General features: G+C 36.8%; 1 protein-coding gene across 1 annotated transcript in view; it reads left to right on the top strand.

Annotated features, from left to right (window-relative positions):
• Positions 1–20,909, top strand: part of Tbh (Tyramine beta hydroxylase) — a 212,542-nt gene that overhangs the window by 22,560 nt on the left and 169,073 nt on the right. Inside the window, exon 3 of the mRNA XM_089100600.1 lies at positions 19,847–20,098. Coding sequence (XP_088956726.1) covers positions 19,847–20,098 — 252 coding nt within the window. The remainder of the gene's footprint in view (positions 1–19,846; positions 20,099–20,909) is intronic.

Genomic DNA, 20,909 nt, shown 5'->3' with positions numbered 1-20,909 from the left:
TTAACTCGACAGTTTACTTAAACCTTAACTATTTAACTAAAACTATTATAAATAAACCAAAGATAAATAAACTTAAACCTATACATACATGAAAAAATAGATCAATAAATAAATAACAGAGTTCAAAATGATAATAGATAAATAAAATATAAAATAAAATAACAATAACAAATCCAGTCTCCATCACTCTTCAATGCTTAACTCCCCCTCCCCTACCCCATCCTGCCCTCCCTAACCCACCTTAGCGACTGTTCATCCTTACCTTCCCAGCCCACCCTTACCTCTCCAGCTTCTCTTTCTCCTCTACCCATTCTACCAGCCATAATAGAATTTAACGAATTCCCCTTAAAAAAAACCTTTTAAATTCTTTTTAAACTTAGGTACATGTTACGCCGCCCTAATACTCAATGATAGCTCATTTCATAGAGATGGATCCAGGTATTTCATTGAAAATGAAGACCTGGTACCACGACTCAAGTCAACAACTATATTATCACTTTGTCTAGTTCCACAATTATGCAGGTCACTATTAATTTGGTAAAAACTCTTAAAAACATCAGGGGTTAAACCATTCTTACACTGAAACACAAATACAGCAGCTTGGTAATCTCTTATCTGAATGACATTAAAGAGTTTCAGGGACCTAAAACAAGCAAAAGTGTCAGGTACATCCTGAATATACTTACCGATTTTTCTAATAGCTTTATTTTGTAGAACTTAAACTCTTCTATAGTTGCATAAGAAGTTACTGCTCCATAGGAGGCAACTGCAAGAGATATATGGATAAACCAACGAATAATGTATAGTTTTAGAATTATTCCTTGAGGGAGAAAGTGCTGCAGACGTCAAAGTAGGCCTACCCCACGGGTAATTTTGGATAAAATTGCGTCACTGTGGCATTTGCATGTCAGATGGCAATCAAGATAAAAACCAAGGTAGCGGATATAATCAACTTGCTGAACTGGATTACCACATAAAGTCACCTGGCCAGACACATCTGGTGGTGTATCAGCTCTACAGAACGTCATTAAAAATTTATGGCGAACATTTATACACAATAAACTTAATGAAGGGAAAATTTCCAGTCTTTCCAATGCGAGATTCGATTTTCTCACCAGGTCCTTCACAGATGAGGCAACCACAGTCAAAACGGTATCATCATCAAACGAGGTTAGACACACATTTTTCAAATAAAGACGCGTGAGATCAACATAGATCAGGTAAAGCAGCAGAACTAACACTGATCCTTGTGGTACTCCACACGTCACAGGAAATGCTGCTGAGTGCACATCATTCTACAGTACATTGAGGGATCTCCCTGTCAAATAAATTTCAAACCAATTTAAGCACTTTCCGCTGACACCTAACGACTCCATCCGACTTCGTAGCGTTTGAAAATCAACTGCATCGAATGCTTTAAGAATTGTATATATACAGACAAAGGTGTTTTACCTCTGTCCATACCACTGTTAATTGATTTCATAAGTTGTTGCAAGGCATTCGTTGTCGAGTGCCCTTTGCAAAATACGAATTGGGTCTCACTCAGCAAACCATTTGCCTGTATGAAACTATATAGACATTTATGAAAAACTTTTTCTAACAGTTTCGAAAACTATGGAAGTATCGAAATCGGTCTTCAATTCTCAATTTGCTTTTTAGTGACATCTCTGTGAACCCTACTATAGAAGTTTCAAGCTCCTATCTTCAAAAATGTGGAATTTTGTATTTTTTGCCAGAAGAAAGATCACGGATGCGCGTTTATTTGTTGTTTTTTTCCCCAGGGGTGATCATATCGATCCAATGGTCCTAGAATATCGTGGGAGGACTCATTGGAATTGAAATTAAAAGTTATAGTGCCCCTTTTGTGACCAAAAAAATGGAGGGCAACTAGGCCTCCTCCCACGCTCATTTTTTTTCCCAAAGTCACCTGATCAAAATTTTGAGATAGCCATTTTGTTCAGCATGTTCGAAAATATTATAAGTATGTCTTTTAGGATGACTTAATCCCCCGAAGTTCCCGGGAGGAGGGCTGAAAGTTATGAACTTTACCCAATGTTAACATATAGTATTGGTTATTGGGAAGTATACAGTACAGACGTTTTCAGGGGAGATTTTTCCTGGTAGTGGGGGGGGGGGTGGGGGGTTATGTAGGAGGATCTTTCCATGAAGGAAGTTTTCATGGGGGAAGGGACACTGCTATGAGGGGGGCGCCGGACTTCCCAGCATTATTTAAAAAAAGATCAGAAATTAAATATAAAAAAACAAGTTTTTCAACTGCAACAGCAGCAACATCAAAACTTTAAACGAACAGAAAATATTACATATATGATTGGGATCACCCCTTGTCAATACCTCACTCTTTAAGCCAGAGATTTTTTAATACTTTCATAAAAGCTATTTATTCTAATTAACGGCATTTGTTGATTAAGCGGTCAGTTTTAAAGAATTGGAACAAAATTCAAACTTTCGCTTAAAGAGCAAGGTATTGACTAGGGGGCGAACCCCCTAATATACGTATTAAAAATATATGTATATAGAAGTTCGTTACGTAAGTTAATTCGTAAGTTGCGTATATTTATTACTAATAAAAACGTTCGTAAATAAAATGAAACAAGTTTCGAGAAAGCCATTTAACCAAATAAAAGTAAATTAATATGAAAATTTTGTTTTAATTATTCATGTACTGTGAGCCCAGATCAAAACCTGCGTTTATTCAAAAACGTTCAGAAATTAAATAAAAAAAAAAGTTTTTTTAACTGAAAGTAAGGAGCGACATTAAAACTTAAAACTAACAGAATTTATCCCATATATGAAAGGGGCTGTCCCCTCCTCAACGCCTTGCTCTTTATGCTAAAGTTTGACTCTTTCTCACAACTCTATTTTTTTAAACAATAAAAAACTTTAGCGTAAAGAGCGAGGTGTTGAGGAGGGGACAGCCCCTTTTATATACGGAATAATTTCTGTTCGTTTTAAGTTTTAATGTCGCTCCTTACTTTCAGTTAAAAAAAACTTGTTTTTTTTATTTAATAAACAATAAAGTACAAGCAAAAAGAACCATGAATTAAAGAAAAATACATCCTAGCAATCATTTTCAGACGGGCAACGTTGATATTAGATGCAAACTTATGTCATATTTAAGTATTTCTGATACGAAAGGAAAAAAACATGCGTGAATAGAAGAAAGGTAGGGGTCCTAACAAGCTATTCCAGGGAGGGAGGGTTGATAATAGAGCTAAATTTTTAGGCTCTATTTTATTATTTTGAGAGCTTTTAATGAAAATATCTCTTTTCTTTGGGTCCAAAGTACATCCCCCCTCCACTGCACGACATTGCTGCCTCTGAAAATTGATGATCAGTTTGTTAATGGATCATAAGTAAAACTATATCAGTTGAGTATCTCAGTAATTTTACGAAATTGCTTTCAGTCTTCTTTTGGCTAGAATTGTGTTTTTGTACCACAAATAGCATGAAAACGCTGCTTTGCAGTAACATAGTCTTTTTTTGCTAAAATAAATTTATATGTAAACAGTTTAAATTGTAGATTAGCAGCACCTTTTAGAAACAAACGTGCCCCGTGCAGCATTGCTGCCTCTGAAACAGGAGGCTCAATATGCGTATAGATTTTCGATAATTCTAAATCATTTGACTATCTCAGAATTTTAAGACACTAGCTCTTTGTCCTTCTTTCGACTAGAATTCTTGTTTTTGTATCACAAGTCAGCTGAAAACGCTGCTTTGCAGCGGCGCGGTCTCTTTTTACTAAAATAAATGTCAAAGTAAACAGTTTATCTTGTAGGAATAGCAGCACCTTTTAGGAACGAACGTGCCCCGTGCATCATTGCTGCCTCTGAAACAGGAGGCTCAATATGCACATAGATTTTCGATAATTCTAAATCATTTGACTATCTCAGAATTTTAAGACAATAGCTCTTTGCCCTTCTTTCGACTAGAATTCTTGTTTTTGTATCACAAGTCAGCTGAAAACGCTGCTTTGCAGCGGCGCGGTCTCTTTTTACTAAAATAAATGTCAAAGTAAACAGTTTATCTTGTAGGATTAGCAGCACCTTTTAGGAACGAACGTGCCCCGTGCAGCATTGCTGCCTCTGAAACAGGAGGCTCAATATGCGTATAGATTTTCGATAATTCTAAATCATTTGACTATCTCAGAATTTTAAGACACTAGCTCTTTGTCCTTCTTTCGACTAGAATTCTTGTTTTTGTATCACAAGTCAGCTGAAAACGCTGCTTTGCAGCGGCGCGGTCTCTTTTTACTAAAATAAATGTCAAAGTAAACAGTTTATTTTGTAGGATTAGCAGCACCTTTTAGAAATGAACGTGCCCCGTTCGACATTGCTGCCTCTGAAACAGGAGGCTCAATATGCGTATAGATTTTCGATAATTCTAAATCATTTGACTTTCTCAGAATTTTAAGACACTAGCTCTTTGCCCTTCTTTCGACTAGAATTCTTGTTTTTGTATCACAAGTCAGCTGAAAACGCTGCTTTGCAGTGGCGCGGTCTCTTTTTACTAAAATAAATGTCAAAGTAAACAGTTTATCTTGTAGGATTAGCAGCACCTTTTAGGAACGAATGCGCCCCATGCGGCATTGCTGCCTCTGAAACTGGAAGTTCAAGATGCGTAAAGATTTTTTGAAATTCCAAATCATTTGACTATTTCGGAATTTTCACATAATAGCTTCTCGGCCTTCTTTTGACTAGAATTCTTGTTTTTGCATCACAAGTCAGCTGAAAACCCTGCTTTGCAGCGACGCGGTCTCTTTTTACTAAAATAAATGTCAAAGTAAACAGTTTATCTTGTAGGATTAGCAGCACCTTTTAGGAACGAACGCGCCCCATGCGGCATTGCTGCCTCTGAAACTGGAAGTTCAAGATGAGTAAAGATTTTTTGAAATTCCAAATCATTTAACTATTTCAGAATTTTCACACAATAGCTTCTCGGCCTTTTTTGACTAGAATTGTTATTTTTCATCACAAATCGGCTGAAAACCCTGATTTGCAGTGGCCCAGTCATTTTTGGATAAAATAAATGTCTATGTTAACAGTTTATTTTGTAGGATTAACTGAAAAAACTTTTTCACAAAATAAGTTTTTCAAAGAAAAGTAAAGAACTCCATTCAACAAAAAAAAGAGCAAAAATAAAACCAAATAATCTACCAAGCGTGAAACTACCACAAATCAGCATCGATGAATAAGTGAAACCAAAAACGAACAGAAATTACAATAAATAACCGATTCAAACTGAAAACGAGAAGAAATTAACATAATTTAGGATTAAAACCCATATGCCTTCCCAAGGCAGGAATAAAATTTGCTCTTTAATGAAAAAATATAAATGTTTTTACTTTTATAACTTTAATAAATCAAAAAATTTTAACATTTTGATTAATAAATATCAGTATTTGTATATTAAACTGACAATGCACATTCATTTGTATTTTTTTCAGTAAAGTGCAAATTTTATTTATACCTTTACCCAAAGGGCTGTGAAGGTGGTTGCCATCCTCTAAGACCTAATTTTTAGAACTTTTAACTACGTTAAACAAAATGGCTATCTGATTGGATATGTCTGGGAAAACAGTGGGCGTGAGAGGGGCGTTGGTCGTTCTCCCATCCCTTTCAACTATTAAAAAAGGCACTAGTCCTTTCGATTTCCAATCAAATGAGTCCTTTTGAAGTTTCTACGACAACGCTTTCAATAAATACCTTATATCCCCCCCGGGCATAACTTACAACCCTTGCCCTGAGGTCTGGGGGGGAGGATGTCATCCTGTCCTCCCCTCTTTCCAGTTGAATGAGCCCCTTTTGAAGTTTTTACGACAACTCTATCAATAAAAACTTTATTTGCCCCAAGGACATAGCTTACAACCTTTGTCCTGGGGGCTCAGGGGGGTTTGTCATCAATAAATACATAATTTCCAGAACTTTCAACTATGTTGAACAAAATGGCTATCTCTAAACTTTGATTGAATATGTTTGTGGATATGGTGGACGTGATAGGGGGGGTTAGTTACTCTCCACTCATTTTCGACTATGAAAAAGGGCAATTTCAATTTCCAATCCAATGACCCCTTTTTCAAATTTCTATAACAAATTTCTATATAAACCTTATATGCCCCCTGGGCATAACTTACAACCCTTGCACTGAGGGCTCTGATGGGGTTATCATCCTAAAAGACCTAATTTCCAGAACTTCCGACTACGTTGAGCAAAATGGATATCTGTAAATTTTAATTGGATGTGTTTGGGGAAATGATGGGCGTGAGAGGGAGGGTTAGTTACCCTTCAATCACTTAAAAGGTTATTAAAAGGGCACTAGCCCTTCAATTTCCAATTGAATTAGCCCTTTTTGGAAGTTTCTACAACATCAATTTTTTTAAAAACCTTATATACACCTAGGGCATAACATACGACCCTTGCCCTGAGGGCTGTGGGGGTAGAGGTGTTGTCATCCTTAAATACCTAATTTCCAAAACTTTCAACTACGTTGAATAAAATAGGCATCAAAAAATTTTGATTGGATGTGTTTGGGAAAAGGTGGGCGAGAGAGGGGGGTTAGTTGCCCTCAAATCACTTTCGAGACTATTAAAAAAGGCACTAGCCCTTTGAATTTTCAATCGAGTGAGCCGTTTTTCAAGTTTCTACGACAAAGTTTTCAATACAAACTTATATGCCCCAAGGGAATAACTTGTAACCCTTGCCCTGAAGACTGAGGGGGGGGTTCTAATCAAAGGTATAATTTCCTGAACTTTACACTGCGTGGAAAAAAATGGCTATCTCAAAATTTCGATTGGATGTTTTTGGGGAAATAGTGGGCGTGGAAGGGGTGTTAGTTGCCTTCCAATCACTTTCGACTATTAAAAAGGGTCCTACCCATTTCAATTTCCAATCGATTGAGCCCTTTTTGAATTTTATACAACAAAGCGTTCAATAGAAACCTTATATGCCCCAAGGGCATAGCAAGGGCACCCTTGCTTTGAGGGCTCTTGGGGGGGTTGTCATCCTCAAAGACCTAGTTTTCAGAACTTTCAACAACGTTGAACAAAATGGCTATCTTAAAATTTTGATTGGATGTATTGTTATAAAAGGTGTGCGTGAGAGGGAGGTTAGTTGCCCTCCAACCACTATCGATTATTAAAAATGGCACTAGCCCTTTGAATTTCCAATCTAACGAGGCATTTTTGAAGTTTCTACGATAACACTTTCTATAAAAACCTTATATGCCCCTAGGGCACAACTGACAAACCTTGCCCTGCGGGCTGTTGGGGAGTATCTTCCTCAAAAAAATAATTTCTATCTGTAAATCAACGACGCTGAACAAAATGGCTATCTAAAATTTTTCTTGGATGTGTTTGGGGAAAAGGTGGGCTTGAGAGGGGGATTAGAAAACACCCGTTTCGAAAGGGCACTAGAAAACTATTGAAAAGGGCACTAGACCTTCGAATTTTCAGTCAAATGAGCCATTTTTCAAGTTACTAGGACAAAGATTTTAATAGAAACTTATATTCCCCCAGGGCTTAAATTATAACCTTTGCCCTGAAGACTGTGGGGGAGTGTCCTGCTCAAAGGTATAATTTCCAGAACTTTAAACTGCGTGGAACAAAAAGCCTATCTCAAAATTTTGATTGGATGAGTTTGGGAAAATGGTGGGCGTGGAAGGAGTGTTAGTTGCCTTCCAATCACTATCGACTATAAAAAAGGGCACTAGCCATTCCAATTTTCAATCGAATGAGCCGTTTTTGAAGTTTCTATGACAACATTTTCTGTAGAAACCTTAGCGGCTCCAGGGCAAAACTTACAGCCCTTGCCCTAAGGGCTGTGGGGGGGGGGGTTATCATCCTCAAAGACCAAATTTACAGAATTTTCAACTACGTTGAACAAAATGGCTATCTTAAAATTTTGATCAGATGTGTTTGGGGAAAAGGTGGACGTGAGAGGGGTGTTAGTTGCCCTCCAATCACTTTCGACTATTGAAAAGGGCACTAGCCCTTTGAATTTCCAATCGAATGAGGGTTTTTTGAAGTTTCCCTGACAACACCTCCTATAAAAACCTTATATGCCCCCAGGGCATAACTTACAACCTTGCCCGGAGGGTTGTGGGGGAGTGACCTCCTCAAAAATATATTTTCTATCTAGAAATCAACTACGCTGAACAAAATAGCTATCTCAAAATATTGATTGGATGTTTTTCGGGAAATGGTGGGCGTGGAAGGGGTGTTAGTTGCCTTCCAATCACTTTTGACTATTTAAAAGGGCACAAGCCACTCCAATTTTCAATTGAATGAGCCCTTTTTGAAGTTTCTAAGACAATTACTTTGATACGAAGTATCCTGGTCTAAAGGAAAACAATAATAAATAATAAATTGTGCCAACACCGTTCTTATATGCCCCCAGGGCATAACTTAAGCCCCTTGACCCGAGGGCTATGGGGGATTGTCCTCCTCAAAAACATAATTTCTATCTGGAAATCAACTACCAGGAACAAAATGGCTGTTTCAAAATTTTGATTGGATGTGTTTCGGGAAATGGTGGGCGTGGAAGGGGGTGTTAGCCTTCCAATGACTTTCGACTATTAAAAAGGGCACAAGCCACTCCGGTTTCCAATTGAATGAGCCCTTTTCGAATTTTATACAACTTCGTCGATACCAAGTGCCGTGGTCTAAGGTAAAAAAGTATTAAATAATACATTGTGCCAACATCGTTCTTATATTCCCCCAGGGCATAACTTAAAACCCTTGCCCTGAGGGTTGTGGGGGAGTGACCTCCTCAAAAACATATTTTCTATCTAGAAATCAACTACGCTGAACAAAATGGCTATCTCAAAATTTTGATTGGATGTTTTTTGGGAAATGGTGGGCGCGGAAGGGGTGTTAGTTGCCTTCCAATCACTTTCGACTTTTACACCAATTACCAAACTCATAGGTAAAGAGCTAGATTAAGAACCGGGTTAAGTACAGAATTTATTACCTTCCTAGTTTTACGAATATCATTGCCACAAGCAGCAAAATTATTTAGATAATACAGAGACTTGGCTTTCCTACATAAGGAATTATATATATTCCGGTAGATCTTGAATTGACAAAGACGAATAGCACCTGCTGAAAGTGTAGCGCATTTATAAGCTCTCCAGAGATTATTCTTCCTTCTCCAGCTTTTGAGAAGTCCAGATGTCATCCATGGGTTTAGAGGAACAATCCTTTTAGACCTATGATTAGAAGGTGATACTTTACAAATGCTAAGAATAAGCCTCTTTTATGATTCCATAAAAGGAATCAAATAAAGCATAAACATTCTTATCATGATCAAGCTTGCTTCGCAGATTGTCCGCTAATTTAGATCCGCGAAGAGAGAACTCTTCATCCACAAACCTCTTAGAATAGGAATCAAACACCAAAGTCTAATTACTTCTTCCCTGTTTAAAGCTAAATCGAGAATATATTGGAAAATGATCGGAGATATCACTAACTAAAATTGAGTTTTCCTTCAAACTAAGCGTAGAGAAGATATTGTCAATCAAAGAACCTGTAACATTAGTCATCCGTGTGGGGATGGATGTAGATGGTAGAGTTCTTGCGGCAAGCATGGTTGAAAGAAAATCCACTGAAGCCGAAGAGTTTGAATCCAACAAATTTATATTAAAGTCACCCATTATGATTAACTGACACGGACGTTTCAGTATTATGTCAAGTATTTCCTCAAGATTCCGAAGAAACAACGGAATAGCACCACTAGGAGAACGATAAATATTGCCTATGATTAGATCAATACCATTAGATGTCATTTCTATAAATTTTGACTCGAAAATACCTTCAAAGTTCCTTGATGATAGATCTCACAAACAATAATGCGAATTACAAGACACATTCATAGCAAGACCTCCTTCAGCCATCTTGAATCTGCTTAGATGTTTCATTTTGTAACGATGGATATCCAATAGCACTTCATTGCCAGAATCCAAAAACGTCTCACATAAACCGACAACATCAGGCTGTCCATCCGAAACAATTTGTCTCAAATTATCTATTGACGAGGAGAGACCCTGAATATTAAGCTGAAGTGCGGTCAGATAATAATTTTCTTTGGTAACCTCCTCCTCCCCCGAATCCGAAACATATTTCCTATTACAAATAGGGTTTATATTAATCGGATTTTGATTAGCCTGACCCACAGAACTATTTACTATACTAATTACCTCAAAAGGATTATTTTCAAGCTCGCAAAGGCGACTCTCATGGCCTAAAATAGTCATAAAAGCAGGTTTTACTTGGAGTCCATTCAAGTCACCAGAGGAACCAAAAAGCAATCATTAATTAAATTAATTACAAAAGAAAAACCTTTCAAAGGATTACAAACACATAAATAACTAATAGCACAACAGGTATTATTGGAAAGAACCATTAGCACGGACGCAGAAACAAAAAATGAAAAAAATAAACAAATAAAAATAAAGTAAAAAAAAAATTAAAATTAATTACCTGAGGAAGGCATTTACAAATTAAGAAAAATATTAACATCGAAGAATGCCACAACCGAAGTTATAAAAAGAGAAAAAATACCGAAAACTGCACCCAAAAATAAATAGAAACAAAAAATATTTTTGAGTCAAACAATACAAAAAAGATTTAAAAAAACAGAGAGGAAAAAAATGAACCAAAAACTAGTGAATTGGTAGAGAAAAAAAAGAAAAGGGAAAAATAAACAAACAATCCATGAGAAAGTAAAAAACAAAAAACAAACAGACAGAAAAAAAACAACTAGATACAGTCAGCGAGAGACCTTATCTTTTTATTGGAGTCCCGTCACTAGGCTTTGCCAGTATTTGACCCTGATCAGACCAAGCATTCCGCTGACCGAATCTGTCTTTCACTGCATTCAGAATATCTCGTCTCTGCTTGGTCAGAGACTCAACAACAAAAATACCACTAGAGGCCAACTTGGATTTGGCCTTGAACACTTTACAAGCAACGCTTTTGCTTGAAAACTTCACTATTATCGGAGCGACCCTTGGAGCAGATAGAACCGCCTGAGCTAAATCAGCTGTAGCAGCATTGTTCAGTCTAAGTCTATACACGTTCACGACCTCATTTGTACTAATTTCAGGCAAAGACATCTTCTGATTAATAGTTAGCAACACAGCAGAACGAGTGTCAACACCAGTTTTCTGTCTAACACCGTGAAAAACCAGGCTGTCTAGTAGTGATTCTTGTTCATAACTATCCAACTTATTCTCAATCCTGTTCAGTCTGTCCTCTAAATTTTCAAGTTCATTACTCAGTCCCTTTAGCGACTTTTCAATTCGCTGAAACTTGGGGTTAAATTCAATCGTGAGAGCATCATAAGTTTGACTAGCAATAAGATCAGTCGATTTCTTAAAAGAGTTTGAGCTAGCCAGTTTTTCCAAAACTTTTTGAGTTATACGGTCCTTCAGGTCATTTTTGGTTTTATCCAGTTCAGCTTGGATAACTACAAGTTGCTGTTGTATCGGGCTAATACTGCTAGATAATGCTAATGCTGGGCCATTTGCTCTGCTCTTATCATTACCCCTCAGCGCAAGGTATGTTTTTGATAGTCTCATGTAAATATCAGGCGTAGTAGCAAGCTCTTCAAAAGCTTTTTTTGAAGCAGGAGTGGACAAATTAACAGGGGTAGGATCATAAACATGGAGATTTGCATCCACGAGGCGAAATTCATCATGCGATCCATAGCAAAATGCCGTATAAAACGGCTTGCCTCGTGTATCCTTACCAGCTTTGATTATTCTTACTGGACAGAGGGGATAATCCTTTAACTTTGCAAGAGCAAGATCAAACTGTTTAAAAGCCATGATTATCAGTAGCAAGATAAAAAAAAAAGAATCAAAAGACTTATCTTTACGTGAGGCCAAACAAATTATTCCAAATAAATATTCAAAAAATCCAGCGCCAGCCAGCTAATGTATAAACCAAAACAGGTATTCAATCGATTTTTACGTCACCACGGAGGCAGGGGGGTTAAACACCAGCCACCATTCACAATTGAGCGTTGGATATAAGAATTATCCAAAATCTAAATGAATATCCGGAATCAAGGTCAATTTAACAATCAAGGTTGGCTATTATGACACGATCGGGTTATTATCTTTGATCCAACTTCCAATCGGATTTATACAATGAAACTTATTGTGCATTGGATCCTTCAAATTTTCAGATGTTTCCTAAAGGATACAGAGAAGTAAACTCCAGATTTGCCACTCAATTACTCTTACTATCTGTCTTGACTTTTTCTACATTTAGCCATGACTTGATGCCTACTGCAAAATACTTGGCTTTAAGTTCACTGTCCTTGGCATTGTAAATCTAGAAATATCACTGTTTTGGTTTTGTGGTATAATGTCCTACAGTAGAACTATTGAAGTGTTGAGACCAATTGTTAGTGGTAGCAGGAGTTCTTAATCCTATGCCCTTGGCTATTATGACACGATTGGGTTATTATCTTTGATCCAACTTCTAATCGGATTATATACAATGAAACTTATTGTGCGTTGGATGCTTCACATTTCCAGCTGTTTCCTAAAGGATACAGAGAAGTAAATTTATCCATTGGCATCAGTAACTTCGTTATAAAATGACTGGTATACCAGAGAAGTACACTAAAATGATTAGTGTAACTTGAATAATATTGCAATAATATTGAAATAATATTGCAGCGGTGAAGGTAGAATATGAGGTTAGTAGATGGTTCACTGCAGAATTAGGATTTAAGCAAAGATGTGTCCCATCCCCGTTTATATTAATTATTTTGATGGACCTTGTCTTAAGGAAAACGGCAATAGCTATGGGAGAACAGGGTATGAAATTGGAAGATCTCTTAGACCTATATTATGTAAATTGTTTTAGTATCTTTGATAAAATAGTTAATAGATTTTGGGAGGTTTTGACACGGAGGAATTAGTTCGAAAATTGGATGCAAAGAAGAGTACGTCACATAGACTAGGGATAAAGGAGGGAAAATAGATGGTGTTAGTTAACAACAAAATCGATTGAGTAAATAGCTTCACATACTCTATTAGCAATAATAGTAAAGATTCTAAATGTACCCACAATTTAAAAAGTAGATTAGCTAGGCCATAGAATGGTTACAAAATTGTAAAAACTTCGGAATAATTGGAAGATAAGTCTTCGAACTAAGACTAGAATATTGGAAGCCGTGAGTGTTCAGGCTCTGATAAGTAGACACTTCAAAAGACTGAGGAAGATTTTTTTAGCATTTTCCAGAGGAATTGTTTATGGACAATCTTTTTCTTCTTTTTACTGACCATATCAGACAATAAGATGTACGAAAAATATGGTTCGACCCTACTTTCTAGAGCTCGTAAGGAAGAAGGGTTAAGGTGGCTATGCTGCCTTTTACGGATGAAGGATGGCAGGCTGCCAAAACTTTTGCTTTTTAGCCATCCATCTGGGGCAGAAAAAATACAGGTTGTACCTGAAAGGAAAAGGCAAAGGTAATACAATAGGATTCAAAGAGAATTGGGAATTCGATGGGGAGGACAGAGAGTAAAGCTTTGAATAGACTTGAGAAGCGTGCTTAGCTGTTTTAGCTACAGCTGACTTGTTGATAAAATGAGTTATAAGTAGTAGTAGAAGTATTAGTTGTACAATTAAAACTTCATAAAATACTAAAAAAATGGTATAATTTTTCAGTGAGACAGTTTTTCCAATTGTCTTGTTGAAGAATTATACCCGTTTTCGACATTTTCAATTCGTTTTTATTGTATATAGAAAGCCAGTATGGAAATTAAATATTTGTTTTCAAGGAAATTATTTAGTATTAGTAGTGGTTAATTTTCTGCAGTAGTTCGGGCTTTCGAGTAAAAATCAGCAACCGACGGATCTCTGAGCGTATATGATTTTGTTCTTCTCGGAAATGCGTAATAGTGACTACAGCTACTATTCGACACCACTGACGAAAAGCCCAAGAGTTTAAGCCTTGCAATGAATGTCAGCAACACAGAGAGGAACGTCATCTGCAAAAATCTGACTCTCCGTCAATTCTAAAATACAAGAGCAGGTTAAAACACTAGAGTAGGTCAAGGGATATAAATTTATAGGCAGTTAGGCCGAATACAATCCCAAAATAGGTAATGAAATCAAGAGGAGAATCGGACAAGCGACATTAGCTTTTCACTAGTTGAATCCAGTTTAGCGCAGTAGTAAGTGCCCAGTGTCCTTGACGAATCACCTCTTTTATAGCAGCGTGATGTCTATCATCCTTTCTGCGAGAAAACACTGGAAGCTAAACGTTCAACTGGAGAGACATGTCCTAGCCTTTGAAAACATGTGCCTTAGAAAAGTCTTGAACATATTATGGCAGGAAAAGGTCACCAAATTAGATATTTGCTGGCGAACCGGTCAGCCATTAGTAAATGACATTCTGAAACGCAGGAGATGGAGGTACTTTCGCTACGTCTTTCATATGCTTTAGAATCAAACCCCCAAATACAGTGAATTAGTGATAATCCGAGAGAAGATGGAAGAGAGGTCGATCAAAATACACCTTACGACGGCAGTATGACCGAGACTTGAGAAGTGCAGAACTGTCTCTCAAAACACAGTGGGAGCGATGTGGTCATCACAGCTGCAGCTCAGCACCAAGATGTCTGGCGAAGTTTCGAATACGCCCTATCCCCCATACCTAGCTCTGAAGGAACTAAGGTTAAAGTATTTAATTTCAAAGACAACAAGGCATCACTATCTAATTAATTTTAGATAATTACACGTGGAGAACAACGACAAGCTAAAAATCTATAATAAGCAAGGATGAAGGCACTCTTTCTTTTTGTATCCATTTTGGGCAATTTTGTCTTTTCCGGTCTTGTGCATAGATTTACCTACTGAATTTATACCAGATAATATAGAAAAGGAATTGCATTATGGGCGCAGATTAACAACCGCAGGGTATTTATCAAGAATGGTACAATCATTCGTAATAGTAGAAATGAAGAACAAATTAACCTATTCTAGAATATCAGATCTAGGGGGAGGAGGCTTTTTCAATTTTTAAATGAAGATACAAAAGATGACATTTCCTGAAATCTAAGGAGGTAGTTGCTGGTGACCCGGAAGAAAACGTAAAAGAAACTCTTCAAAACAAATTATGTTTCTAGTTCCATGGTCTTGCACGAATATTAAGTCCATGACTCACTGATATTTTAGAATGTAAAGGTGTTTTCAAGGCCGTATACAGGGGGGTTAGGGAGTTTGACCCCCCCCCCTTGAAATGTTGGCCTGACGTGTAAAAACGTAATAAAAATGAATATAAAGAAACCTTTTATGTGTTCTTTGAAGTTTTTTTGTATCCCTCCCCCCTCCCGAAAGAAAATCCTAGATACGGCCCTGGGTGTTGTATGTTCCAAATTAAAAGGAGTTTGAATACTATAGCCATTGAAAACGCTTTTATTTTTACTTTGTTTGTTGAGATTAACCAGTTTATAGGTCATCTTATGCTATTAATTAAAAGAACTTTTTCCACAAAATAAGTTTTTCAAAGAAAAGAAAAGAACTCGATTAAACCAATAATAAGCAAAAATAAAATCAAATAACCTACCAAGCGTGAAACTACCACAAATCAGCAACGATGAATAAATGAAACCCAAAACGAACAGAAATTACAATAAATAACGGAGTAAAACTCAAAACGAGCAGAAATTAACATAAGTTGGGCGTAATTAAAAAGGGCACTAGTCCTTTGAATTTCCAATCGAATAAGCCTGTTTTGAAGTTTCTACGACAACGGGTTTTGAGCCCAATAGGGGTTTTGAGCCCATCTTATGTTAATTTCTGCTCGTTTTGAGTTTGACTCAGTTATTCATTTTAATTTCTGTTCTTTATGGGTTTCATTTATTTATTGATGCTGATTTGTGGTAGTTTCGCGCTTGGTAGATTATTTGATTTTATTTTTGCTTAGTTTTGGTTTAATAGAGTTCTTTTTCTTTTCTTTGAAAAATGTATTTTGTGGAAAAAGGGTTTTTTAATTAATTTCTGTTCGTTTTATATTGACATAGTCTTTTCAGGGAAAAAGAAAATGATACTTTAAATCTTTTCGCTTTTTAAGACTTTATAGTTTGGCCTGCTATTTGTATACTGGAGAAAAATTTTCAGCAATTTTTAAAAACATACACTTTTAAAAATCTGGACACAAATAGTACTATTTAATTTAGTTTCACAACTCCTCTAGATGACCTGAAATGGAAAACTTGATACCATTCCCAAAAAAAATCTGTTTACTATCTGTGCTAGCTTGGATACACTTACGCTAATTTGATTTGGTTAAATTTTAAGAGCAGAAGTAGCCCCGAAAGTTTTAATATGATACCCTCAGTCCTTCTTGGGATACTGCTGATTTGCCTTATTGAGAATTAGAATTAACACAGTGCATTTTGATTTAATCTTAAGGCAACATTTAGTTTTTAAACATAATGAGAAAATGGGAGTGTGAGCGTGGGAGGGGGATTAGTTGCCCTCCAATCACTTTTGACTATTAAAAATGGTATCAGCCCTTTGTATTTTCAATTGAATGAGCCCTTTTCGAAGTTCCTACGACAACTCCTTCTATATGAAGTGCCCTGATCTAAACAAAAACACAAAAAAAAAATACAATATACCCACATCGATCTTTACAATAAAAATGTCAAGCCTTCCAATCACTTTCGACTATTAAAGAGGGCACTGAGAATTTCGATTTCCAATCGAATGAGCTCTTTTTGAGTTTCTACAACAACACTTTCTAAAAACACCTTATATGCCTCCAGGGCATAAACTACAACCCTTACCCTAAGGGCTGTTAGGGTGGTTGTCATCCTCTAAGACCTAATTCCAGAACTTTCAACTACGTTAAACAAAGTGGGTATCTCAAAATTTTGATTGGATGTGTTTGGGGGAATGTGGGCGTGAGAGGGGCGTTAGTCGCTCTTAAATCCCTTTCAACTATTAAAAACGGCACTAGCCCTTTCAACTTTCAATCAAATGACACCTTTTGAAGTTTCTACGACAACACTTTCAATAAAAACCTTATATGCCCCCAGGGTATAACTTGCAACCCTTGCCCTGAGGACTGGAGGGGGGGGGGGGGGTGTGTCATCCTCAAAGACCTAGTTTCCAGAACTTTCTACTACGTTGAACAAAATGGCTATTTGAAAATTTTGATTTATGTGTTTGGGGGAATGGTGGGCGTGAGAGGGGGGTTAGTTACCCTTCAATCACTCTCAACTATTAAAATGGGCACTAGCCCTCTTAATTTCCAATTGAATGAGCCCCTTTTGAAGTTTTTACGACAACTCTATCTACAAAAACCTTATATGCCCCCAGGGCATAACTTACAACCTTTGACCTGGGGGCTCTGGGGGGTTCGTCATCCCTAAATACATAATTTCCAGAACTTTCAACTGCGTTGAACAAAATGGCTATCTATAAACTTTTATTGAATTTTCTTGGGGAAATGGTGGGCATGAGAAGGGGGATAATTACTCTACACTCACTTTCGACCATTAAAAAGGGCAGTTTCAATTTCCAATCAAATGAGCCCTTTTTGAAATTTCTGCAACAACTTTCTATATAAACATTATATGCCCCCAGGGCATACCTTACAACCTTTGCACTGAGGGCTCTGAGGGGGCTATCATCCTAAAAGACTTAATTTCTAGAGCTTTCAACTACGTGTAACAAAATGGATATAAAAATTTTGATTGGATGTGTTTGGGAAGATGGTGAGCGTGAGAGGGGCGTTAGTCGCTCTCCAATCACTTCTAACTATTAAAAAAGGCACTAGCCCTTTCAATCTCCAATTAAATGAGCCCTTTTGAAGTTTCTACGACAATACTTTCAATAAAAACCTTATGTGTCCCCAGGGCATAACTTACAACCCTGGCCCTGAGGACTGTGGGGGGAGGGTTGTCATCCTTAAAGACCTAATTTCCGAAACTTTCAACTATGTTGAATAAAATGGCTATCTAAAACTATTGATTGGATGTGTTTGGGGAAAAGGTGAGCGTGTGAGGGGGTTAGTTTCCCTTAAATCACTTTCGACTATTAATAAGGGCACTAACCCTTTGAATTTCCAATCGAATAAGCCCTTTTTTCAGTTTCTACGACAAAGAATTCAATAAAAACCTTATATGCCTCAAGGGAATAACTTATAACCCTTGCCCTGAAGACTGTGGGGGTAGTGTCCTGCTCAAAGGTATAATTTCCTGAACTTTAAACTGCGTGGAAAAAATAGCTATCTCAAAATTTTGATTGGATGTGTTTGGGTAAATGGTGGGCGTGAAAGGGATGTTAGTTGCCTTCCAATCACTTTAATGGGCACTAGCCATTTCAATTTCAAATTGAATGAGCCCTTTTAAAAGTTTCTATGACAACGCGTTCTATAAAAACCTTATACACCCCTAGGGAATAACTTACAACCCTTGCCCTGAGGATTGTTTGGGGGGGGGGGTGTCATCTTCAAAGACCTAATTTCCAGAACTTAAAACTACGTTGAATAAAATGGGTATCTCAACATTTTGATTGGATGTGTTTGGGGAAAAGGTGGGCGTGAGAGGGGGGTTGGTTGCCCTCCAATCACTTTCGACTATTAAAAGGGTACTAGCCCTTTTAATTTTCAATTGAATGAGTCTTTTTTTGTAGTTTCTACGACAACGCCATCTATAAAAACCTTATATACCCCCAAGGCATAACTTACTACCCTTGCCCTGAAGGCTCTGGGGGAGTGTCCTCCTCAAAAACATAATTTATATCTGGAAACCAGCTACGCTGAACAAAATGGCTATCTCAAAATTTTGATTGGAGGTGTTTCGGGGAATGCTTGGCGTGGGAGAGGTGTTAGTTGCCTTCCAGTCACTTTCAACTATTAAAAAGGGCACACGCCACTCCAATTTCCAATTGAATGAGCCCTTCTCGAAGTTTCTACGACAACTTCTTCGATACGAAGTGCCCTGCTCTAAAGGAAAAAATTATAAATAATTCATTGCGTCAACATCGTTCTTATATGCCCCCAGAGCATAACTTAAAACCCTTGCCCTGAGGGTTGTGGGGGAGATTCCTCCTCATAAACATATTTTCTATTTGGAAATCAACTACGCTCAACAAAATGGCTATCTCAAAATTTTGATTGGATGTATTTGGTGGAATGATGGGCAGGGGGGCTAGTTGCCCTCCAATCACTTTCGACTATTAAAAAGGGCACTAGCCACTCCAATTTCCAATCGAATGAGCGCTTTTCGATGTTTCTACGACGAATCCTTCGATACGAACTGCCCTTGTCTAAAACCAAGAAAAAAAAAATCATAATAATACATTTTGCCCGCATCGTTCTTTACTTAGGCAGCCCTATTGCGCTGCCTATGATTAGATGCTTTGACTAAAGCGGGCGTGGTGTCGTCATCAAATGGTATTAACGTGAATTTTTAGTATGAAATATGAATCCTCAGTAAGCTATGAGATATGAAGGCTGAATATTGGTGAGAAAATTTACAAAATGCTAATACGATCGAAATAAAAATGTGAAAAATAAACTTTTGAACTACGCTTTTATCTCCAAATGCACCAAAACGCAAAGAAATTAATTTTCTGATAACCAAAAAAACTAAAATTGTTAAAAATGAAAGCATAAGGATATCATGACATAAGTAGTCGTTCTTGAGTTACATCACAGGTCGTCATGAAACACAAAAATGTTATGCTTTCATTTTAGTTTTTTCTTTAATCTTAAAAAAAGAAATAAATAATTTAGTTTTTAGTGCATTTTGAGATAAATGTGTATTTTATTTAATAATTGTATTTTTTTTTGTTCAGGACGGGACTGTTCATGTTACCTACGTCACAGGACCAGGCCCGTTATTTTCATTGGATGGAATAAACGTCAGGGATGAAAGTCATGGATTTCAACGTACCCGATTGCTTCAAGTTAATGGTGATGAACAAGATGATTCACGGTATTTTGATGTTCTATCAAATAACGCAGTCATACCTCCTAAAGAGACTACGTATTGGTGTCGGGTGCAAAAAATTCCAGAATTGTTCAAGGAAAAACACCATGTTATCCAGGTAAATTCAATTTGATATTTGTTAAGAAATGCATATTGAAAAACTTTAATTTTATTATAAAATTAAAATAAGTTCATTTCTAAAATGAAATTCTAAATTTGTTTCTGGTGAGTTTTTCGGAACTTATATTTTGTAGCCGTTTTTTGATTATAATTAAATTTTTGATAAAGTTTAGAATTTACATAATAACAACAGTTTTAATAATAACAGTTTTAGTTTTTACGTAATAACAAAGAACTTTTAAAATTGAACGAAATGGCTATAATAGTTGAAATAAATGATGGTCTAAAGCAGAAAAAATCTTAGGAAAGGTATTTCGATTTGGAAGTCTCAACGGAATTTTATTGCTCAATGATCTTTCCCTGAAAATGTTATTGTGTATCGCCAATGTAATTTTCGACAAGAAGCAAAAGCGTGGACCTCACTCCTCCAGTTTCTGCTTATCCTGTCTTTCCTTTCCTAGGAAAATTTGGAAAGGTTTTTCAGGTTAGGGGTGTTATTTTTTAGAAGGCTGGCTAAGCCGGCTTAGTTTGCCATCTGTTATTTCCGGAAAAAAAAACAAGAATTAGCTAAACTTGGGAAGCGAATCCTGACTGTTTTTGTGAAGTGTTTCTAGTTAAGTGATTCTATCACCAAATGCAAATTGTTAAATTCATGGCTTTAAAACAACCTACAAATTTCTCCAGTTCCTTTATTTTGTAAATCAAACAAGTTCCTTTATTTTGTAAATCAATAGCTCCGTAAAATGATTAGTATTTTTGAAAGCCTTGCAGAATCATGCTTGAGATCTGATTAACAATGCCAGTTGACT

This window comes from Artemia sp. Qi Xiang Cuo, chromosome 14 (assembly GCF_049724085.1).
Source record: "Artemia sp. Qi Xiang Cuo chromosome 14, ASM4972408v1, whole genome shotgun sequence".
Taxonomy (NCBI): Eukaryota; Metazoa; Arthropoda; class Branchiopoda; order Anostraca; family Artemiidae; genus Artemia; species Artemia sp. Qi Xiang Cuo.
This window is presented reverse-complemented; position numbering and strand designations above follow the sequence as displayed.